Source organism: Piliocolobus tephrosceles, chromosome 10 (genome assembly GCF_002776525.5).
Source record: "Piliocolobus tephrosceles isolate RC106 chromosome 10, ASM277652v3, whole genome shotgun sequence".
Taxonomy (NCBI): Eukaryota; Metazoa; Chordata; class Mammalia; order Primates; family Cercopithecidae; genus Piliocolobus; species Piliocolobus tephrosceles.
The window spans coordinates 41,832,053-41,857,467 of NC_045443.1; the positions used below are offsets into that span (position 1 = coordinate 41,832,053).

Sequence of the window (25,415 nt, forward strand, 5' to 3'; positions counted from 1 at the left end):
AATAATATATTTCTTTAACCCACTATCCAAAATATTATTCCAACATATAATCAACATAAAAATGAGATTTTATATTTTATACTAAGTCTTCAGAACCTAGTATGTATTTCTACACTTACATCACTCCTCAATTTGTATTAAGCATATTTCAACTATTCAATAGCAATCGGCGGTTAGTGGCTACTGTGTTGGAGAGCTCAGTTTGGGACAATGGTTCACAAACTTGGCTAAACATCAGAATCACAGGAAACTTCTTAAAAATAGAGATTCCTGGGATTCATCCCCAGAAATTTAGATTCAGTAAATTTAGGAGGGCCAGAGAATCTTTTTAACAAGGCATTCAACAAACTACTGATCATCAAGCTGACATTTGGGAATTACTGCTCTAGAACAACACAAAATCAGTCTAAGTCCTTCTATACACGACTATCCTTCCAAAATCTTAGAGAAATTGTCACATTGGCACTGTATTTTATTCTACAGGCTAAAAATTCTAAGGTATTTCAATCATTCCTCATCTGGCAAAGTTTCCAAACCTTTCAACTCCCTGGTTGCTGTACCCTGGATGCACTCCAGTTTGTGTGGCTTATTTGCAATAATGGAGAAGTACCATAGCATAAATAATCCAACTTAATTTTTATCTGCCTTGGAAATGTTTCTCAGGACTGTCATATGAATATGAGTGTCTCTGCTAAATGTTGAATTTGCAATACTTCAAACTAAAAATTTAAACTCTCATCATCAAGAAGCATTCAGGATGTCCAGGTTCTTCAAAATGCTGTTATTTCCTCTGTGGCACACTTCATCATAGGCTGGAGAAGGACCCTCTCAGGATAATTTGAAGTTATTCAAAGTTAAACAGAACTACCATTTTTTCCATGCCTCTCCACCCTCTTACCTTTCCTTATGACTAGAGAAGAAAGCAGGTATTTTGATTTTTAGAAAGAGCTCTTCAGCTTTCATTAAAGTTACATAAATACAAAACATAAAGTCACCAAAATAATCATATTTGTCAAAAACAAATGGGCTCAATTCAGTGCCACAAGTATTCACTTAGCAAGGGTTTACTAAGCACATTATATGTGCAACCATGGTAGGCCAGGAGGCTATAAGAAGAAACAATGCAGAAACTCAAGCCCCAAGGCATATTAATCTAACAAACATATAGAGATGCTCCCCAACTTCTAAAACATTGGTAAAACAAGGCAGATTAAATTCCTTCCTCTCCTATGCTAGATATTTGGGATTCATATCAGTAAATTAAGCATTCAAAAATCCCTGCCCTCATGCAGCTTACTTTTTAGCAGCAGAGACAGACAATAAACAATTCAAATCATAAGTAAATGAATTATACAGTATGGTAAATAATAAATGTCAGGGAAACTAACAGATCAGAGTAAGGGGTATCAAGAATATTTGGGAGGTAAAAGACAAGTTGAAATTTTACTCTATGATCATTAGAGGCCTCATTAAAAACTTATTATTTGAGAAAAACGTTTGAAGGAAGTAAGGCGGAAAACATGCAGCTGTCTGGGGGAAGAGCATTCCAGGGCACAGTGGACAGCCAGTGCAAAAACCCCGCAGCACGAGAGTACCTGCCTGGCCTGCTTGAGAAGCAAGGATGCTAGTGGAGTTAAAGCAAAATAAGCAAGAAAGAGAGAAGCAGATGAGGTCAGAAAAGTAATAGGGTGGGAGTGTGCATGTAAGACTTTATAGGGCATAATAAGAAATCTGTCTTTATTTTGAGTGAAATGAAGAACCCCTGAAGGCTTGAAGCAAAGTAGTGACATGATATGTATTATATTTTAAAAGGTTCACTCTGGCAACTATGTGAATGAAGGACAGACTGCAGACAAGCAAGAGTGTAAGCAGGTAGACTACTTAGAAGGCTAGTGGAGTAATCCAAGTGAGAGAGGGTGGTAGCTTGGACCAAAGAGGTACAGGGAGGAAAGGAGAAGTAATCAGATTACTTCACACACAAAAAAATTATAATACAGTGTGGTGGGTATTGTGTCAGAGGATACTAAGAGAGCACAGAAAAAGTAACAAACAATAATTTCACCAAAGGAAGAATTTGTAGCCAAAGTGACAACTTACCTGAATAGTATGTAACAGTTCATCAGGAAAAGGAACCAGGAAGAACAGCAAAGAAGAAGGCCAGCACAGAGCTGCTGGTGACCAAGAGAAATAGAGGGAAATGATATTTTCCCTAGAGAACCTACATTCTCATTAAAAGACGTAATCATTTAAAGACTACAGTTACAGGTGCTACTGGAATCAAAATCAGCATGAGGACTTTAGATTGTAGAAATAAGTAGTAATGCAAGAATGATAATCAAAAAACAACACCAAAGAAGTAGAAAATGCAGGGAACAATAAACCCACTTCACAAAGGGCTCATAGGAGATCTGTGAACATTCCACTGGCCCCTGAAACACTACTCAAGGTTCCCTGAAATCTTATCCTCCACCACCAGCTCCCACCAACAGATCAAATCAATACCAAGGAACACCAAGGTTATCCAAACAGAGCCAGGTAAAACAATTATGTCATTTGTTTTTCAGAACTTCTAAAACTTATCCCCACAATATAGAACTCAAAACCTATGCTTCAATTGTGCTTGAAAAGTAATTAGGTTGGGGTTGCTGTAGAGAGGAGCTATGCCCTGAATCTTCCTTTACTGGTTTTCTCGATGCTCCCCAACTTCTAAAACATTGGTACAACAAGGCAGATTAAATTCCTTCCTCTCCTAATCTGCCATTTGTCCTCACCCACTTCTACCCAAATCCGTATATCCTTTGCTGCCCATTAAGAACTAAAAACAGCAAAGGTAGAACAGAATATGCTTTAGGGACAGTTTCTCCCCCAGCCCAGATGACTTTCACCTGTCCTCCCTTCAGCACATGAAAGTCATCATACTTTAGCTCCTACACAAAATCTAGCATTTCCACCTGAAAGCCTCTAAAAAGTCCAAGAGAGCATGATCTTCTGATAAGCTAATTCCAAAATAAAAATAATAATTAACATTTAGTGAATGTTTAGCAAACGTCAGGCATAGTTTTGTTCCTATGATGCACACATCAACCCTAAGTAGTAGTACTATTATTATGCCAATTGAGGCAGAAATCATTAACAAGATCAAGTTCATACAACTAGAAAGGAGCCAAGACTGGAGATGAAGATGTCTAGCTCCCAAGCCGTGCTCCTAAATGCTACTGCACATCAATATGAACTCAGAATTACCTCCATCATTCCTTCCCTTTGTCTGGAATACAGTGTGACCTTTCAGAGCAGTGATTTTCAGTCTTCTTTCCGTATATTTCCTTTGTAGGGAGAGACACATGGTTGCCTGGGTTACTCACCCTTTCCCAAGAATGAAGACTATTCGCGGAGGCGTCATCAAAAACAGTGCAGGGAATATGTGCCCAAGTGCCCAGTTCCTGACAGCTGGCCACATGAGAGAAGGAGAAGCTATGCTGTACTTTTTTCTTCCCCAACAGCTCCTTCACTAAACCTTTTTAAGTACAAGGATGAATATCCAAGTCTCTACAAATATGAGTTTATATGGTGAAACAAAAGTCACCACAACAAAAGTATTCAGCAATAAGCTGTTTGCTTAGAAAATGTTTCCACCTAAGACTAATGTCTCTCCTGGCAATGTCAATTAGAAACTGAAATCTAGCAAAAGATGAGAAATTTCATGAAGTCAATAAAAGTAATGTAAGACAAATGCTCAAATGACACAAAAAGGCCCTAAGTTATGATTATCTGATGCAGCTGGATAAATTTTTTAAATTAAAATTAAAATTTAACCAGAATAAGTACTTCAAAATAGAATGACTTCACATTCAAGGATTAAGAGAGAGTCCTCAGATATTTTTGCAAACACAAACAACAACAAAACACTCAATACTTGATTTTACTCTGTTTCTTCTTAGAATTAGCTTGTGGTTAAATGATTATCTCCAACTTGTCATATATAGACTAGGACACAATTTTCCTAGTTTTCTAATCATTCTTCAAGATAAAGTCCCAAATTTTCTTTTTCATGATTCACAATAAAATTTTGGTTCCTATTTTACTGTAATAATTTACATAGACATTTTCCTTTCCCTGTTATACTGTGATCCCCATCCTTAAAATAGAAGCAGTGCAATAAATATTTGTTAAATTGAATTGAATTAAAATCAACAGGAAGGACAGGTGCGATGGTTCACGCCTATAATCCCAGCACTTCAAAAGGCCGAGGCAGGCGGATGACCTGAGGTCAGGAGCTCAAGACCAGCCTACCCAACATGGTGAAACCCCGTCTCCACAAAAATACAAAAATTAGCTGGGCATAATGGCAGGTGCCTGTAATCCCAGCTACTCGGAAGGCTGAGGCGGGAGAATCGCTTGAACACGGGAGGTGGAGGTTGCAGTGAGCTGAGATTGTACCATTGCACTCCAGCCTGGGTGACAGAGTGAGACTCCATCTCAAAAAAATAAAAACAAAAATAAACAGGAGACATATTACACCATAAAACCTTGTTGTCTAATGCCTCAGTTGTCAGTTAGTACCTTGGTAGGTATTGAATTATAGACAGATAATCTAGAATAAGAGAAAGAATAGATGCCTACAAGAATGGGATCTAGAACCAACATGAAGAGAATAAGCCAACAAGAGGTCGAATAAAGCCAAAGAAAGAAAGTCCTCACTTTAGCTGTTACCCAGGGTGAATTCAGCGATGACATTGAAAGCTGTTCACTTGCCAGAGCTTGTCAAGATTGCTCCAGCTCTTCCAAAATCAAGTCAGTGTTCCTCTGATATCCTTGGCACTTTTCAGAGGGGTCTTCTAGTTATGTTTGACCCTGTCAATAATTATAGCCACCACACTTGCTGGGTGCCAAATAGCATGCTAAGTGTTGTCCCTTCTATCTTCAAAATATTAATGTTTTCTGACTTTTCCCCTCCACATCCAGATTAACATTTTGAGAAGAAAGGGTGTATTTTTGAAAAAAGATTACAATAAAAAACTCAACACTTGATTTTACTCTATTTTTTCTCAGAATTAGTTCATAAATGTTGGGGAGAATCCCTTAAATACTCAGCATTTACCATAAAGACTGAATTGACATGTAAAGAAATTTATTGTACATCCCAAATGACTAATATGACATGGTAACTGTCAATACTTGCAAACCATCCCATAAACACATTCTGTTGCATAGTTAAATGAGAACTCAAAAGAAAGTTTAATTTGAGATATTGAACTCGAGTTGGAAGAGGCGAGTCCGGTCTCAAAATGGAGGTAAAACCGCCACCCGGTCGCCCCCAGCCCGACTCAGGCTGTCACCGTCGCTGCCGCGGGGAGGAGGGCCATGATCCAAAGGAACCAAAGCAGTTGAGAAAACTGTTTATTGGTGGTCTGAGCTTTGAAACTACAGATGATAGTTTAAGAGAACATTTTGAGAAATGGGGCACACTCACAGACTGTGTGGTAATGAGAGACCCCCAAACAAAACGTTCCAGGGGCTTTGGTTTTGTGACTTATTCTTGTGTTGAAGAGGTGGATACAGCAATGTGTGCTCGACCACACAAGGTTGATGGGCGTGTAGTGGAACCAAAGAGAGCTGTTTCTAGAGAGGTTGCTGTAAAGCCTGGTGCGCATCTAACAGTGAAGAAAATTTTTGTTGGTGGTATTAAAGAAGATACAGAAGAATATAATTTGAGAGACTACTTTGAAAAGTATGGCAAGATTGAAACCACAGAAGTTATGGAAGACAGGCAGAGTGGGAAAAAGAGAGGATTTGCTTTTGTAACTTTTTATGATCATGATACAGTTGATAAAATTGTTGTTCAGAAATACCACACTATTAATGGTATGGTATAATTGTGAAATGAAAAAGGCCCTTTCTAAACAAGAGATGCAGTCTGCTGGATCACAGAGAGGTTGTGGAGGTGGATCTGGCAATTTTATGGGTCGCAGAGGAAACTTTGGAGGTGGTGGAGGTAATTTTGGCCGTGGTGGAAACTGGTGGAAGAGGAGGCTATGGTGGTGGAGGTGGTGGCAGCAGAGGTAGTTATGGAGGAGGTGATGGTGGATATAATGGATTTGGAGGTGATGGTGGCAACTATGGCAGTGGCCCTGGTTATAGTAGTAGAGGGGGCTATGGTGGTGGTGGACCAGGAAATGGAAACCAAGGTGGTGGATATGGTGGCGGTGGTGGAGGAGATGATGGTTACAATGAAGGAGAAAATTTTGGCGGTAGTAACTACGGTGGTGGTGGGAACTATAATGATTTTGGAAATTATAGTGGATAACAGCAATCAAATTATGGACCCATGAAAGGGGGCAGTTTTGGTGGAAGAAGCTCAGGCAGTCCCTGTGGTGGTGGTTATGGATCTGGTGGTAGAAGTGATGAATATGGTAGCAGAAGGTTCTAAAAACAGCAGAAAAGGGCTACAGTTCTTAGCAGGAGAGCGAGGAGTTGTCAGGAAAGCTGCAGGTTACTCTGATACAGTCGTCCCAAATGCATTAGAGGAACTGTAAAAATCTGCCACAGAAGGAACAATGATCCATAGTCAGAAAAGTTACTGTAGCTTAAACAGATAACCCTTCTTGTTCAGGACTGTCATAGCCACAGTTTGCAAACAGCACAGCTATTGATTAATGCAATGTAGCGTCAATTAGATGTACATTCCTGAGGTCTTTTATCTGTTGTAGCTTTGTCTTTTACTTTTTCTTTTCATTACATCAGGTATATTGCCCTGTAAATTGTGGTAGTGGTACCAGGAATAAAAACTTAAGGAATTTTTAACTTTTCAATATTTGTGTAGTTCAGTTTTTCTACATTTTAGTACAGAAACTTTAACAAAATGCAGTTTTGAAGGTGTTTCCTTGTGAGTTAACAAGGAAGATCATTGTTAATTACTATTTTGTATGAATTTTGCTAAAGTTAACTGTAAAGAAACACCTGCTGACTTGCAGTTTAAGGCGAATCTAGTTTCCCCATTTCCAAACCATGATATGAATGGGCGCTGACATGTGAAGAGAATAGATAATTTGTGTGTTTGCAATGTATGTTTTAGATAAATAGGATTAGGTATTTAAATTACCATTTGTGAATTTAATAGCATTAAGATTACCTTCAAATGAAAAAAGTCTCAAAATTTCAAAAAAAAAGTTTCATTTGGTTATAAAATAAATGACTGCTAATGTTCAATACATATATTTGTTTTATATTTCTGCTTTAACAAATCACTACAAACTCAGTGGCTAAATTAACAAATTTATCCTGCAGTTCTAGAGATCAGAAGTTCAAAATGGGTCTCCCTAAGCAAACATCAAGGTGTCAGTAGGGCTATGTTCCTTCTGGAGGCTCTAAGAAAAAACTTGTTTTCTTGCATTTTACAGCTTCTAGAGAATGTCCACATTTCTTGACTCATGGCCACCTTCCAACTTCAAAGCCAGAGATGACCAGTCAAGTCTCACACTGCTTCACACTGACACATACTCAACTACCTCCCTCTCCCACAATTAAAAGGCCCCTTGTGATTACACTGGGCCCAGCTAGATAATCCACAATAATCTCCTCATTTTCAAGTCAGCCGATTAACAACCTTAATTTCTTTTGCAAATCTAATCTCCCTTTGCCATGTAACAATATATTCACTGGTTCTGGGGATTAGTTTGTGGACAGCTGACTATCAATCAGCCTGCCACAGTCTTTCTCCTGACCCCCAAAGATTCACATCCATTGTACATGCAAAAGTCCCCCAAATTTCCAGCCCACTGAAGTATCAACTCAAAGGTCCATCTAAATCTTAATCAGTTCAGAAGTCCCAAGAACCACACATTAGAACGATGGTGAAATAAGACTTTCCAGCCCTCAATCCCCTGATAGAAACATCAATTAGAAGAACTATCAACACATAACAATACCATACAAAAGCTAAGAAAACCAAGTGAGAGATTGCAGCACCTGGGTGTGGCACAGAAAAAAGAAAAGGCATATTGAAGAGAGCAGTAAGGACAATTTTACATTACCCATCTCACCTTTCCTCAGTGTCAGGCAGCATAGCATGGAAAGCAATAATCTTAGGGAAAGGAAATAAAAATGAGCACTTGACTTTGTTTCAGAGTCCAAAAATAGGCCTGACTCAGTAAAACCCAACACTAGGCATGACTCCACAGCCACAGACTCTAGGCTGAAACCCACATATTGAGCCTCCAAACTCATTCGAGTGCCAAACCGGATCCCACAGCCTCAAGCTCCAGGCTGGCCAATCGGACTTGGTCTTTGGGCTGCCCCACTGTCAGCCTATCCCCAGTAGCCTCAGGCTCTGAAACAAGCTCAACATTAGATTGGGCCCCACAGACCCAGGCTCCAGACCCATTCCAGAAACAAGCACTTGCAGCAGCCACAGGCTCTGGACCACCCCCAGAGCTGAGCTGGGCTTCACTTTCCTAGGCTTCAGACCTAACCTAGCACCAGGCTGGCAGCCTCTATCCATAGGGGCCAGGCTAAAGCTGGGTCTAAGGATGCCCATTCCATCAGCAGGGCAGTGACCATGGACTATGGCTCCAGGCTAGCTCCACAGACCCAATCAGTGAGTCCAGGCAACAGGCCCGCCAAACTGCTAACCCAGACACCAGGACAGCCTGTCTGAGAACTCCAGCAATAAGTCTTCCCACCGACCATGCCAGACAACCTTCCTAGAATCTATGAACTGGCTGACTGGTGAAGAGCTTTCCCAGACAAAGCCAGTCTGCAAAGACTAGCATAAGTCCCTACTTCTTCAAATGCACTGATTTTAACAGAAGCAACAAGAAACATAAAAAGCCAAGGAGATATAACACCACCAAAAGTGCATAATAATCTCCCAATAGCTGACCCCAAAGAAATGAAAACATATAAACTTCATGACAAAGCATCCAAAACAATTGTTTTAATGAAGCTCAGAAAACCTTAAGGAAGTACACATAAATAATTCAAAAAAATCAGGAAAACAGTAGGAGATCAAAATTAGAAGTTTAACTCTTTTCCCATTTGCCCCATGAATACTCACTAGCAGCGCCTGCAGCTGCAGTGTTTACTCTGGGTTAACTTTGCCATGAAATATCTTGCTTTTATTATTATTTTTACAATGTTCCAGTATATAGGCTTTAGAAACAAAAGACATCATTCTATTTATAGCATTCTGTTTTTAATAGTGGCATTTCCATTTAAAAATATAGTAATTCTCAATTGCTAAAATGTCAAATCCTAGAAAATGTAGCATTCCTATGCAGATGTTAACATTGTTTTTGAACAGTTGTTGGCCAAAGACTAATCTGATGAATCTGATTTTTCCAAAATTGATTATTCTGGTGATTTAAATAATTCTGATGTTAGTTCTGTTTAGAAATAACTCCAAAAACTTTATATTTTATTTTCGCATTGCAAATCAGTCTGATTTCCTTTGGCCTCAAAAAGCATGTTTATGTAAAATTAAATGAGTGCTGGAAGTGAGCTGCACTTTTTTTCTAAACAGAAAAGGGATTAATGAAAAGTTTAAAATTATATTTAGAAAAACACAAATTCTTCAGCTAAAAAACACAGTGCACAAAATAAGTGCAATGGACAGTAATACCAACAGAATGATCAATTGGAAGAAAGGATCTGTGAACTCAAAGATAGATTATTTGAAAATATACAGTCAGAAAAGAAAAAAGAAGGAAATGGAAAGAAGAAAGTTTACAGGATTTATGGGATGGCATCAGGAGTTTAAGAAGCAGGAAGAAACAGACAAGTAAAAAAGCATACACACACACACACACACACACTTTAAGTTCTGGGATCCATGTGCAGAATGTGCAGGTTTGTTACACAGGTACACACGTGCCATGTGGCTTGCTGCACCCATCAACCTGTCATCTACATTAAGTATTTATCCTAATGCTATCCCTCCCCTAGCCCTCTACCCCCCAACAGGCCCCAGTGTGTGATGTTCCCCTCCCCGTGTCCATGTGTTCTCATTGTTCAACTCCCACTTATGAGTGAGAACATGTGGTGTTTGGTTTTCTGTTTCTGTGTTAGTTTGCTGAGAATGATGGTTTCCAGCTGCTTTAAAGAAATAGTAGCAGAAAACATTTCAAATCTGGAGAAAGATATTCAGATACAGAAAGGTCAACGGTCTTCAACCAGATTCAATCCAAATAAGACTATATCGTGACATATTATAATCAAACTGTCAAAAATCAAAGACAAAAAAAATCCTAAAACTAGTAAAAGAGCCAAATCACATATAAAGGAGTTCCAATAAAGCTAACAGAAGTTTTATCAACAGAAGTCTTACAGACCAGGAGAAAGTTGGGTGATATCAAAAGTATAGAAGTAAAAAAAAAAAAAAAAAAAAAACTGCCAACAAAGAATACTGAACCCTGCAAACACTCCCTTCAAAAATGAAGGAGAGATAAAGACTTTACCAAACAAACAAAAGCTAAGGAAGTTCATCATCACCGGACCTGTCTTACAAGAAATGCTAAAGGGAGTTCTTCAAGCTGAAAGGAAAGGATGCTAATTAGTAACATGAAAACATCTGAAATATAAAACTCATGGGTAAAATGAAGTACAAAGTCAAATTTAGAATACTCTAATACTATAATGGTAGTGTGTACATCACTTATATCTTTAGTATGAAGGTTAAAAGTCAAAACTATTTAAAAATAATAAAAGCTACAATAACTTGTGAAGGAATACACGATATAAAAAGAGGCAAACTAGGCCGGGTGCGGTGGCTCAAGCCTGTAATCCCAGCACTTTGGGAGGCCGAGACGGGCGGATCATGAGGTCAGGAGATCGAGACCATCCTGGCTAACCCTGTGAAACCCCGTCTCTACAAAAAAAATACAAAAAACTAGCCAGGCGAGGTGGCGGGCACCTGTAGTCCCAGCTACTCAGGAGGCTGAGGCAGGAGAATGGCGTAAACCCAGGAGGTGGAGCTTGCAGTGAGCTGAGATCCGGCCACTGCACTCCAGCCTGGGCCACAGAGCAAGACGCTGCCTCAAAAAAAAAAAAAAGAGGCAAACTGTGCCTTAAAAAATAAAATAAAATGTAGGCAGGGAGTTGCAGTAAATGCATAGAGTTTTTCTTGTGAGATCAAAGTTAGGTTGTTATCAGCTTAATATAGTCTATTATAACTACAAAATGTTTTATGTAAGCCTGTGGTAACTACAAAGAAAAAATCTATAATAAATACATAAAAGATGAAAGGAAAGGAATCAAAGAATACCAGCAGAGGAAATCACCTAAGCACAAAGGAAGACAACAAGAGAGGAGGAAAGGAATAAATAATGTCCAAAACTACCATAAAACAATTAACATAATGCCTGTAGTAAGTTCTTACCTATCAATAATTACCTTGAAAGCAAATGGATTAAATTCTGCTATCAAAAGACATAAAGTGGCTGAATGTATTTTAAAAATAAAAAGCAAGACCCAGATACATGCTGCCTATAAGAGACTCACTTCACTTTTAACAACACATGAAAACTGAAAGTGAAGGTATAAAAAATAAATTCCATGAAAATGGAAAACAAAATAGAACAGGATAGCTATGCTTACATCAAATAAAATAGACTTTAAGACAAAAACTGTAAAATGAGACAAAGTACATTATAAAATGATAGAGATAAACTTATCAAGATGATATATAACAATTGTAAATATAAATGCACTTTACATCAGTGCACCTAAATATATAAAGCAAATATTAACATATCTAAAAGAAGAGATAGACTGCAATACAATACAATAGCAATAGGGAACTTTAATACTCTACTTTCAGCAATGAACAGATCATTCAGACAGAAAATCAATAAGGAAACATTTAATTTAAACTACACTTTAGGTCAAATGGATCTAACAGACATATAAAGAACATTTCATCCAACAGCAGCAGCATACTCATTCTTTCTCAAGCGCTCATGGAACACACTCCAGGATACATCATATGTTAGACCATTAAAGAAGTTTTACCGGCCGGGCGCGGTGGCTCAAGCCTGTAATCCCAGCACTTTGGGAGGCCGAGACGGGCGGATCATGAGGTCAGGAGATCGAGACCATCCTGGCTAACACGGTGAAACCCCGTCTCTACCAAAAAATACAAAAAACTAGCCGGGCATGGTGGCGGGCGCCTGCAGTCCCAGCTACTCAGGAGGCTGAGGCAGGAGAATGGCGTGAACCCGGGAGGCGGAGCTTGCAGTGAGCTGAGATCCGGCCACTGCACTCCAGCCTGGGTGACAGAGCAAGACTCCGTCTCAAAAAGAAAAAAAAAAAAAAAAAGTTTTACCAAATTTAAAAATAATGAAACCATATCATGTACCTTTTCTAACCACAATGGTATTGCCATGGTTTAAGTGTATATGTCCTTCCGAGATTCAAATGTTGGAACCTAATACATAATGTGATATTATTAAGAGATGGGGCCTTTTGGAAAGTCATGAGTGATCCACTTTCATGAATGAGATTAATGCTCTCATGAGAGAGATTGAAGGAAGCACCCTAGAGTCTCTTGCCCTTCTGCCATGTGAGGATACAGCATTCATCCCTCCCTCCCACCATGTGAAGACACAAAGAAGGTGCAATCTATGAGGAATGGCCGTCACCAGACACGGAATCTGCTGGCACCTTGATCTTGGACTTCTTAGCTTCCAGAATTGTGAGAAATAAAAAAATTACCCAATCTAAGATACTTTGTTGTAGTAGCCAGAAGAGATTAACATAGATATGAAACTAGAAATCAGTAATAGAAGAATTCTACAAAATTTGCTAATACATAAAAGTTAACATGCTCATGAACAACCAATTGGTCAAAAAAGAAATTAAAAGGGAAATTATAAGGGAAGGGGAAATTAGAAGACATCTTGAAACAAATGAGAATTGACACAACATACCAAAACTTAAAGGATGCAGCAAAACAGTTATCAAAGGTAAGTTTATAGCAACAAACGCCTACACTTAAAAAAAGAGAAAATCTCAAACAAATAACCTAAAGTTACAACTAAATGAACTATAAAAAGAAAAAGAAAGTAGGACCACAGTTACTACAGGGAATGAAATAATAAAGATCAGAGCAGAAATAAATGAAAGAGACTAAAATTAATAGAAAAAATAAATGAAACAGTTGTTTTCTAACGAAGATAAACAAAATTGACATGCCTTTAGCGAAGAAATCTAAGAAAAAAGAGAAAAGACTCAAAAAAATAAAATCAGAAATGAAAGAGGAGATATTATAACTGATACCACAGAAATACGAAACATCATAAGACTACTATGAACAATTATATGCCAATTAGATAAACCTAGAAGTTTAAGTGTATATGTCTAGGAATGAATACATTCCTAGACACACACAACCTACCAAGACTAAATCATGAAAAAAATGAAAAATCTGAACAGACAAATAACTTGTAAGGAAATTGAATCAATAATAAAAAGTCCTTTATCAAAGAAAAGTCCAAGGTCTGATGGTTTCACTGCTAAACTCTATTTAAATAACTAATACCAATCCTTCTCAAACTCTTCCAAAAGAAAATGAAGAGAGAATAAATTCCAAATTTATCTTATAAGGCCAGCATTACTATGACACCAAAGCCAAACAAAGATACTACAAGAAAATTACAGGCCAATATTGCTGATGAACAGAGATGCAATCATCCTCAACAAAATACTAGCAAACCAAACTCAACAGCATATTAAAAGTATCATTCACCATGATCAAGTAGGATTTATCCCAAGCATGCAAGAATGGCTCAACATACACAAATCTATAAATGTAATACACCAAATTAACAGAATAAAGGACAAAATCCACATGATAATTTCAATATTTGCAGAAAAACGTTTGACAAAATTCAACATCATTTCATGATAAAAACTCTCAATAAATGTATAGAAGAAATGTATCTCAACACAATAAAGCTCAGATATAACAAAACTACAGCTAACATTACACTCAACAGTTAAAAGTTGAAGGCTTTTCCTCTAAAATAAGGAAAAAGATAAGGATATGCCCTATCTTGCCACTTAATTTATCCCTATTTGCATTTGACATCATCTTATATCTAGAAAATCCTGAAGATGCCACCAAAAAATTGTCAGAACTAATAAATGATTTCAGTATAGTTTCAGGATACAAAATCAATATACAAACAAAAAGTAGTGTTTCTATATATTAACAATAAACTGGTCAGGTGCGGTGGCTCACACCTGTAATCCGAGCATTTTGTGAGGCTGAGGCGGTTGGCTCACTCGAGGTGAGGAGATCGAAACTGGCCTGGCCAACGTGGCGAAACCCTGTCTCTACTAAAAATACAAAAATTAGCCAGTTGTGGTGACAAGTGCCTGTAATCCCAGCTACTTGGGAGGCTGATGCAGGAGAATAATTTGAACCCAGGAGGCAGAAGTTGCAGTGAGCCTAGATTGCACCACTGCACTCCAGCCTAGGTGAAAGAGTGAGACTCCATCTTAAAAAAAAAAAAAAAGAAAGAAAAAAAAAAAGAACTACCTGAAAAAGAAATCATGAAAACAATCTCATTTACAATGGCTATGAAAAAAATAAAATACTTACATATAAATTTAATCAAGAAGGTGAAAGATCTGTACACTGAAACTATAAAACACTGATGAAAGAAAAGAAGAAGATACAAATAAATGAAAAGATATCATTTGGTCATGGATTCAAAGAATTAATATTGTTAAAATGTCCACACAATCCAAAATGATCTACAGATTTACTGTAACCCTTACTGAAATTCCAATAACATTTTTCTTTATTCATTCATCCATTGGTGACCATTAATTAGGTTGATCTCACATCTTGGCCATTATGAATAATGCTGCAAAGAACATAAGAATGCAAATGAATGCATAAAGAAAATCTGGTATGTATGTGTTTGTGTGTGTGTGTGTATATATATATACACACACACACAATGGAATACTATTCCATCTCAAAGAAGAAAATCCTGTTATTTGAGACAACATGGATCAACCTGGAAGACATTATGTAAAGTGAAGTAAACCCGTCACAGAAAGAAAATACCACATGATCTCACTTATATGTGGGATCTTAAAAAGTTGAACTTATAGGAGCAGAAAGTAGAATAGTAGTTACCAGGGTCTCGGGATGGGAGGTAGTTGTTGGGGAGATGTTAGCCAAAGGATACCAAAATTCAATTAGATGGCAAAATATGCTCAAGAGGTCTATGGTACAACATAATGACTATAATAATAATACATCATATTCTTTAAAATTTCAAACAGATTTTAAGTGTTCTCACCACAAAAAATTATAACTACATGAGGTAATGAATATGTTAATTAGCTCAATTTAGCCATTCCACAACGCATATTTCAAAACACTGTGTTGTACACAATAAATATATACAATTTTGTCAATTTAAAAATGATTAAATGTGAAGTAATAAAAACATAAAACAAAAACAAAAGTCTCAAATCTCACCATCCAAAACATCTAAAACAGGTATGAGAAAGGCATTGCATATAATCCATTCTGAGGGACACCTTGAAACATGCTATCTGCTCCCAAAAATACAATGGTAAGGCAGATAAAGGTGATAGTTCTAAATATTCTCATTCAAAAAGGGAGAAAATGGAAGAAAGAAACAAAAAAAAAAAACAGTTGCCATACCCAAGCAATTTTAAAATCCAGTCAGGCAAACACCACTTGGTTTCAAGGTCTAGAAATAAGCTTCTGTAATTATTGGCTACACCCTCTGGAATCAGCTCCATGCTCTGGGCTCTGAGTTCTGCCCTTTGAATTAAACTTCCTTTTTCATGAAAGATAGCTTCATAGAAAGATGTTTACAGCCAAGTTAGCCTGTTTTTTGCTTGTAGAATTTTGGGGATCCAACAGCTTCTTTCACTTTATTCTCTCACTGATTCTTTCAGGCCACGCCAGCAGCAATTTTACTGGCATAATACTCTTAAGAACCTTGCAGATCTCCCATGTACATCATGGGGATTCACTCCATTAAACAAAAAAGGCTCCTCCATAGATATTCCTTGGATAATTCCACCCCTATTTGTGACCTCTGCTGAAATGGTTGAGGGGATCTGTGAGTCATATGTTCTTCAAAGAGCCCTCAATGTAACTGAATACTGTGACCTTTTGATATTTCTGAGGCACTAGCAAAATATTTTCTAGTCACATCCTTGGCTTTCTTTTCAGACTAGGTATTCCTGACAGTGAATATCCTATTTTAACATGTTTTGGATTCTGAATAGGTTGATAATTTCTCAAATATCAAGTTATGAATATGTTTTGCTTAACAATTATTCCTTAAATCTCTCTCTCCTCTCACATTACTACAAACAGCAAGAAAAAGCCAGAGTGCACCTTCAACACTTTTGTTGCTTAGAAATCACCTTAGCTAAAATCTAAGTTCATTGTTTACAAGTTTTGATTTCCACATAACCACAGGGTACAATTCAGCTAAGTTTTCTGCCACTATATGAGAAGGGTCCCCTTTCCTCCGGTTTATAATAAAAATTCCTTATTTCCATCTGAACCCTCAATGGCAGTTCCTTTAATGTCTATACCTCACCAATGCTCTCCTTATGATGATTTAGAAATACTCAGAGGTGATTTAGATTTTCTCTCTACCATGCTCTTCACTTTCTTCTCAGTCCTCACTAGTAGAGTCACCAATATCCATATTTCTACTGAAAGTCTATTTAAGGCAATCCAGGCTTTTTCTATCATGCTCCTCAAAATTCATCCAACATCTGCCCATTGCCCAATTCCAAAGCCACTTCCATATTTTTTAGGTATTTCTTACACCAGCACCCCACTTTCATGAACCAAAATTTCTATGAGTTTCCTATTGCTGCTCAAACAAATCACCACAAACTTAGTGACTTAAATCAACACAAATCTATCATTGCACAGTTCTGGAGATCAGAAGTCCAAAATGAGTCTCATTGCTCTAAAATCAAGGTATCAATAGCACTACATTCCTTCTGGAGGCTCTAAGAGAAAATTCATTTTCTTGCCTTTTTCAGCTTCTAAAAACGGCCTGCAGTCCTTGGCTTGTGGCCCACTATCATCTTTAAAGCCACCAGTGACCAGACTAGTTTTTCTCATATCACATCACTCTACACTGACTCTTCTGCTTCCTTCTCCGCATTTTAAAAGATTCTTCTGATTACACAGGGCTCACCCAGATAATCTATGATAGCCTCCTAATCTTAAATTTAGCTGATGAGCAATCTTAACTTCCCCTTGCCATATAACGTAACCGATTCTTTGGTTCCAAGAATTAAGACATGAACATCTACGCAGGACCATTATTCTGCCCACCATAATATATCTTTACATAATGATAAATTTTCAATTCTGCGCTATTAATATAGCATACCATGTAACCTGGCCCCTGCTTTCCTCATATGCTTTATTTCATATCATATGCCCTATGTTTCTATTTCTCTAGACTTCCTCCATTTTCTAAAATGCACACTCATTCCATGCTCAGAACCTTGCTCACACACTAGTCCCTTTGCCTATCTCCATAGCTTCTCTTCTCCAGACTACTCTTATATATCCTTCAACTATAAGCTTAAATGACTATTCTTCAAAGATGGTTCCCCTGAGCCAGAGACTCCCATTACTAAAATATAGATTCTCAGTATATCTTCAGTTTTTCTTCATATAATTTATCTTAATGGTGATTAGGTCAGTAACTATGTAATTGTTCAACGGCTATTTTTAAGACACTATGAAGTCAAAGTTAAGTTCCAACTTCTTCATTTGTTGTGTGCCTAACACCTAGCAGTATGCTAGTTTCACAACAATAACTTATTTGATTGAATGAACGTAACTCGCTTAATTGTCATAACAATAATCACTTTATAATTCAGGATACTGAAGCTTAGAGAAATTAAGGAACTTCACCACAGTAAAACAACTAATGAAATTCTACATCAGTATATCTTGTTTCTAACTGCATCTCTTAATCACTGTGTTATTCCACTCTATTTGGGCACCAACAGCCATCACTTCAAAGTGCACAGATGCTCACCAACCAACATACTGAAGACAAATTAATGCCACCTCGATTTCCTCAATGCAGTTACCTTTGCCTGCTAAAGTTCATGGTCTACTACCAAATGCCTATTTCATTCTTCTGCTACCAAATACCTATTTCATTCTTATTCATGGCATAAGAGGAGACGTACGACCTTTTTTTCCCTTTAAAACCTCAAAGTTCTTTACAAATAACTACTAAGCTTATTTTCATTTTACTAACTTGTAAAAAAAAAATGCTTTGATTTTATCTACTTCTCTTCTGTGGATTAATGAGATTATAAAATCTATGAACACTTCAGAAGAAATTGTATTAAACCAACAGAGGAAATTATCTACCTTGGAAACCTGGCCAGATTAATTGTTAAAATCAAAGATCTAAAAATCATGCTAACATTGCTGGAAAGTCCTTGAACGGTGCTTCTGTTTACTCTTATTCTGGATCTCTCATGTACAGAGAGGAAAAAAACATTATGATCATTCTTGGGAACTACTTCCTAGGTTTTAGAAGGTAGAACGCTTTATAACTTTTCATAGGTGTTTTTAGTGTCAACATTCACTCCTCTAATTTTTAAAAGCATAATAAGTGTATTTTTGTGGCTGCAAGTCAGATTATAGCTGGAAATGATTAAAATATTGCCTGGACTCCTTTTTTGAAAATTATTATAATTGGCAAAGATCAAAAGCCATATTTATTAAGGTGTAATCTAATTTAGCATCTTATTACTTGAATTTCCAAATCAACTATAAATCAAATTTCAACAACAACAAAACCATTTTAGTGATACTATAGTTGCTATTATTATTTTTAAAATATATGACTTTAAAATATATTTCTATTTTTTATTAGGTATAGATAATAATAAATGTATTGTTTCAAAAAGTATTGAATTGCATGCATCTCAAAATTCACTAAGGAGAAAAACTGGCACAAGGAAAAGCAATATTAAATGAGCAAAAATCATTGGGAAAGTACATGTTGAGATTTCTTTATTTTAAAGCTAAAAGACAGAAGAAGATGGTTATGTTACTGCAGGAAAAAATGTAATGGTTCAAAATCCCTTCCATCTATTTAGAACATATCTGATAGCACAAAGAAACTTATATGATAAGTTCATATGAAACCTGAGAGCATCTCACAGATTTTGTAATTTGTTACTATTCCTGCTATGACTATGCATACACTGTACAAAATATCTGCAGCACCCTCAACTCACTGTAAATAGAATCTATAAAATCTTCAGAATCTGAATATTTTTTTTCTCTCTAAAGTCAAAGGAAATCTCACTGAAGCTGCAAGACTCAGAACTGACTTCCTAACAAGTTTCCAAATGCTATTAGCAAAGACCTTTCCAAGGTAATGCGAAATTCTATGCATGGCCAAAGGGCCACCTTTTGTCAATTTCATAATCCGAATCTTAGAATAAAAGAAATCACAACAGCATAATCAATACATCAGTAATATATGCCTACTGAGAACATTACATGCAGGAAATACTTGTTGATTGATTGGTTATATTAAATAAAGTTCATAATTTGGCAGAAAATGAAATTTTACACCTTCAAATCTCATAAACCATATTTGTTAGGCATTTACTGTGTCTAAATATTGAGCTTGATATCAACCAGGAAGCAAAAACAACCAATTCATCAACGTACATGGATATCTAGTTACTATTGACAATTCAAAGAAAACATTTTATGTGTCTTATGTATTTTGAACACAATGCCTTGAATAATTTGACAATTTAAATAAAAATGAATAAACATTTTTAATTAAATAGGAAAGGTTATCGATTCCTGAGACTATTTCCTAAACATTGTTTAATTTTCTAGCATCAGAATATAAAATGCACAGTCCTGAAGGTTTCTGTTTGTGACAGATCAGACACTCTACAGAGGAAACTAGGTAGAATACTAATAAAATTTAAAGGACCTTGTAAATTTTAAGAGCACTACAATACCGTTTGTTTATTAGGAGCTTTAGATTCTATAAAGCTTTCCGGTTACTCAAATTGGCAGTCCTGAAATAACTTTGTTTCCAGTTCATAAGGATTAAAAATCAGAGATAAAAACAAAACAATACAAAACAAAACAAAACAAAACAAACCAGAAGGTTAACCCTACTGACATGTCTATTCAACTATGTGAAATTTTGCTGACAGTGTAGCCTTTTCCTCTTTATTAGATTTGGTCATTGTTTTTAAAGGATTCAATATCCAAGCCCCACCCTCCATAAAAGACCTTTAAGTGAATAAAATATTACCATAAATATTTGTTACAATAAAAATTAATTAAACAGAAAATTTAAACAATAATTTTTAAACCAGGAAATTGCATTTTAATTTTTTATAAGAGCAAACTTGTTTTAAGTAAATGTAACACATGTGAATTTCCTCTTTCCCAACTCTAGGCTTTGGTGTTAGTGTCCATGGTGACACATACTGGCTATATCAGGCAACAACACCACTACAGAAACATTCAAGTTTTATTTTATTTCTATTTCTTGGTAGCATATTTTCCGAAGTGGTTTCCTTTTGCATATCCAACTCTTTAGTAAGTATGAATTGCACTTTCAAAGCCATAGCACCAAAATAACAACAACAACAAAAAAAAAAAACCTGGGTGAGGTAGGGCAAGAAGCTTTAGTCCATCAGATATGTTAAACCAAACTCCATTTCTCTTTTGCCTTCATGTATTCTTCACTATATGTGAATCTAGTCTGTCTGTACACGTTTAGTCATCTTTTAGAAGCTCTTACTACGGCAACTTTCCACAAACAAGCAATCCTCAGAAGCTATAATCAAAGTTGAAGGCTTGTTGCATTGGAATTTGCTTCTGACTGCACAACACATTTAAATATAATTTGAGATGCAGACATTTGTACCCAGCCAATATTCATTGACTTCAAAAAAAAAGTTGTAAAATCCTAGGTACACAATTAATGATAATACAAGATACACTTCTAGATCAACATTTACTTGAAATCTTTCCAAAATACTTTTGAGACTATTATTCCCTTTCTCTTGTTATTGGTGGATGAAGGAAGAATGAGGGTCTTTCAATGATAAATCTTTTCTCAAATATAGTGTGACTGTGATATACAGTAGGTAAAAATATTCAGAGGCATGAATTTTTCCAGAAAGCTACTCCCATAAAACAATTCCTCCAAGCAGGGCACCATTGTACCTGAAACTTTCAGAGATCAGTGTCTTAACTAAGATTAAGCTATCCTGTTTCCTACCTAAATCAATTTCACCCAAACGAGGCGCTTGTGTTATAATTCATTGTTCCCCAGATTCTAAAATCAACCATCTGCCATAGGAGTTTCTGCTGGGTAATTAAGGGACTACCCATTAGAACTGGCAAGAGTACAAATAAGGAGGAGAAGGGTGCGGCAGGAGAGAAAAAACACTTAGAAGAGATAGGGATATGTGTCTCGCACTGGCCCCTCTACACCTCAGCTAAGGTACTGTCAACCATGAGGCAATACAAAGTTAGGACGAACGGCGAGGACAACTCCTGCCAGGGTTATCGAAACTGAAATCACAGTGGGGATGCAGCATGCCGGGCATACCTTGAAAGAGAAAGGCTTTCGTCCCATTATGCAGCCCCGGGACCTGGCGCACTCCGGTCGTGGACTCCCCAAGTTCTAACTCTGATAGGACGTCAATCTGTAGGGAAGGGTCCACACCAAGCCCCCAAACTGGTGAGGGGTATGAGAGGGGAGAGAAAAAAAGGAAAAGCTCCATCAAAATGCAAGTCTCTTCCTCCAGGGCAGCAAAGAACCGCGTCTTCGCGACAATATTGGGAACTGAAGATGAGAGGCGACTGCCTCCTCCTCCACCGAGAACCTTACCTGAGATCAGCAGCCAGGCTTTAAATAGCGGAGCACTCAGTGCCGTTTCCATGACCTACTTTAAACCCCTCTCTCTGCAAAGTTCCCCCTCAGCCTTCCGACCCTGGACTAGGGGCGTGACCCGCCTGGCGGTCTCCAAGGCAAGTACAGAAAAAAAAAAAAAAACCCAAATCCAAACCCGCTCCCCTACTTCAAGCTTCCCATCCAGACCTACTTTGGGTCCGGGAAAAGCGAGGCTTCCCCAGCTAGACCATGCTGCCCCAAGGCGGGAGCCATCTCTTTCCCCAGTCCCAGCTCTGCGGCCACTCACCTGCTCCGAGACCGAAGATCAAACAGAATGTTCTCAGTAAGACCCGAGACTCCATGGTGCGGATCAGCTCAGTCCATCGTCTCCCTCTTTAAAAATAAAAATAAAAATCGAAGAGGTTCTTGGAATCAAGCGGGAAAACAGCGTTTGTCTCTCTTGCTGCTGCCTCGAATTTACTGATTAGTAGGATTAATACGCTTTGGTTGCCTAAGAAAGAAAAAGGAGGCCTCCCCAGGCGCGTGAAGAACTTAGACCCTCCAATGCGCACATCATTCCCACACGCAGAGCCGAGGCGGCGGCGGCGCGGCCAGGAGGGGGCCAGGAGGGAGGGGTCGGACTCGCCCCGGCGCGACTCCGCAGGGGAATTAGCTCCCGAGCCGAATAAAAGCAGCCAAACACTCGCACACCCGGTAGAAGAGGGGCGGCCTCAAGAAAGCCCGGGCTGGGGCGTCCCCGCACCCGCCCGTCTTCCCCGCCGCCCGAACCTGTTGTAAAGGCAGAGACAATGGAGAGAGCTCCCGGAGAAGCGCTGAGAGACTGCTCCTCCGGGAAGGGAGGGGCGGGCCGGGGGAGGCGGAGTGAGGAGGAGGGAGGGGCCGCCGAGGGCGAGGCCGGTGCTCCGCGTCGGTCTCCCGCACGGTCTCCTCGATGCCAAACCCGGTCTAGCGAGCCCCGGCGCCGTTGCAGCCTCAGCTCTTATCCCTCCCTCTCTCGATGACACGGGCAATGCCAACCTCCTTTCGGGATTGAAAGATCTAATTCCAAGGTGCTAAGTTGATGGGCGGTCTTTTCTCTCACCCCTGGATTTCGGGCGCTTGTCTTGAAAGACAGGAGAGAAAAAAGACCACCCAGCCGCAGGAGACAAGGCTGGAGCAAGAAGCGCTCGCCCGCCCTTTAGGCAAAGGAGGGAAGCCCACGTGCATTCATGCACTGAGCTCCGAAGCACCCCCGGGGTGCAGGGCACTCCCCCTCCAGGACGTGCGGAGGAAGGCCACCAAAACACGCTCCACTGCCGAGGTGGAGTTGGGCAAAGTAGATAGAGACTGGTGGAGACGGATGGCGAGCCTGGGAAGCCTCGGGAGTCCTGGTGGAGAGGTTCCCTGCCTGGGGCGGAGCGCTGGAGAGCTTCCCAGGCGCGGAGAGCGCAGAGGAGAACTTGGCCAGGAGGTGCTGGACCGCTCCGGGACCTCGCGCGCCCCCTGCCAAATACAGCGTGGAGACCTGGACTCTGTGGGACCAGCATACAGCAGAAGGCAAGGGGAACTGAGCCAGGGCGTCCGTTCACGCCAAAATGTACATAGAGGAGATGGTTAGAGAGATAGATAAATAAACACATAAATACATAAATAAGCAGAGGGAGGAGAAAGAGCCCAGGCGAGAGAGAAGAGCCATCCCACTGTTGACCACACTCATGCAGGCTCTACCTGCCCTTCACCATATATATGCCCGGGACCATAACAGTGTTGTAATTTGAGATCCATTTTTCAGCAGACAATGGCACATAATATTTTTTTAACATATCCCGAAAATGTTTAGGTAAATTTTGAGGAATGACATTCCACTTTCATTTTGGAAAAGTTAAGAGTTTCAAAACCCATTATAGTATTAATCTGTACGATGATCAATTGAGTTTCTTAAACTTCCATGTAAATATGTGGGTGCTGAATTCTCCAACTGAACACTACACGGCTACAGTTACCAAAATACCTACTGGGTAGTCTGAGCCCCCTGCAAGGCAGCAGTATAATAGACGTTTTATCTATAGATATATAGATACAGAATTATCACATAGTGGAATACATATACTATGTTATACTATAGGGAAAGGGGTATTTTTAGTTCTGCCCTTAGAATTTTTAAGAGAAAAGAATCAGAATTTGGGAGCTCTTTTAAATTAATTTTTAATTCTCTCTTATCGAATTTCCCATTTAATTCTATTTGTAACTTCGTAAAGTTTGAGAAATATTTCAGTACTTACAAGTGATAAAGTATTGTCATATGCAACTTCCCAAATTTGAAAAACTATGCCAAATAAATAATACAATTTAATTAATCAATGAAAAGAAATTAATCATCAGAGAATTAAAGACCTTTCTAGAGTAGTGCATCTAAAATGTTAAATTGTAATAAGTATCTACAAAAGTTACACAAAATAAATTTTAAATAATGTATCATTTACATGTTATTGTTAGAGAAAAGAATAAAACATATATATATATATATACATACGCACATGTATTTCCATGTAAAAGTCCTCCTAAGCAACCTGTATTCAACCAACTCATGAAAGTAGGGATACTCTCCAGTTTCTCTGACTCTCATCCATGATAGGCTGAAAGCTGGTGGTTAATGGGCTTATCTCCTGTACCATGCACACTGAGGCTCCCTCCAGAACAGTGGTATTTGGTACCCAAAATAATTCTAGTTGAACCTGCTACTGTAATTATTTGACCTATGGAAATCATTAAAATATGAGTATGGGGAGGGGTGAAGGGTCGTTTCTATAAAAATAAGGTGTAAGGCTTAGAAACCCATAGTAAAGGTGAGTCATTGCATTAGCTAGGGCAGAGTTTCTCAACCTGGGCAGGAGTTTTCAACATTATAACTACTAACATTTTGGGGCTGGATAATTCTTTGTTGGGGCTGTCCTGTTAGTTGAATTCTTGGTCTCTATCTACGGAATGCCAGTATTTTCAGTCTTCCATTTTATCTATGCGTTTTTTGACTATATCTCTTTGTGAAGCATTTAAAATTGGTAATCTAGGGAATACAATACACATACTTAACTTTTCGCCTTCTACCTAGAGTCCATATGTTACCACTTCAGTTGAAATATAGAAGCTTTACTACCACATAAATCCCTTTATCCTCAACTCTTTAGGTTGTAGTTGTCTTATGTATTATATGCACATCCACCCAAACTCCTTTTAGACAATGTTAAAGTTTTGCTTGCAATCGTTGTTGTAGGCATAATAATACTCCAATCCCCTCCCCCTTAAGAAACAATCTTTTCCAGGTACTAATCCCTGGAACCTGTGAATGTTACCTCACGTGGCAAAGGGGATTTAAGGTTGCAGATGGAATTAAGATTGTTAATCAGGAAACCTTAAAATAGGAAGATTATTTCAGATTATCTGGGTATGCCCAATATAATCACAAGGGCCTTTAAATGAGGA

At 38.3% G+C, this 25,415-nt stretch overlaps 1 protein-coding gene and 1 pseudogene across 5 annotated transcripts in view; one reads left to right on the plus strand and one right to left on the minus strand.

Annotated features, from left to right (window-relative positions):
- NELL2 (neural EGFL like 2) overlaps positions 1 to 23,508 on the minus strand; it is a 402,175-nt gene extending 378,667 nt beyond the window's left edge. Inside the window, exons 1-4 of one of the 5 annotated variants that reach the window (XM_023182796.1) lie at positions 22,725 to 22,746; positions 22,243 to 22,328; positions 21,933 to 22,065; positions 21,651 to 21,779 (exon numbers count right to left, since the gene is read on the minus strand). In XM_023182796.1, the coding sequence (XP_023038564.1) occupies positions 21,651 to 21,779; positions 21,933 to 21,984 (181 nt within the window). In that variant the 5' untranslated portion in view covers positions 21,985 to 22,065; positions 22,243 to 22,328; positions 22,725 to 22,746. Of the gene's footprint in view, positions 1 to 21,650; positions 21,780 to 21,932; positions 22,088 to 22,242; positions 22,896 to 23,037 lie in introns of those variants that run through there. The other 4 variants (XM_023182792.1, XM_023182793.1, XM_023182795.1 and 1 more) reach the window with 4 other exon arrangements.
- LOC111520213 lies at positions 5,286 to 6,427 on the plus strand (annotated as a pseudogene).
- Positions 23,509 to 25,415: the final 1,907 nt, after the last annotated feature.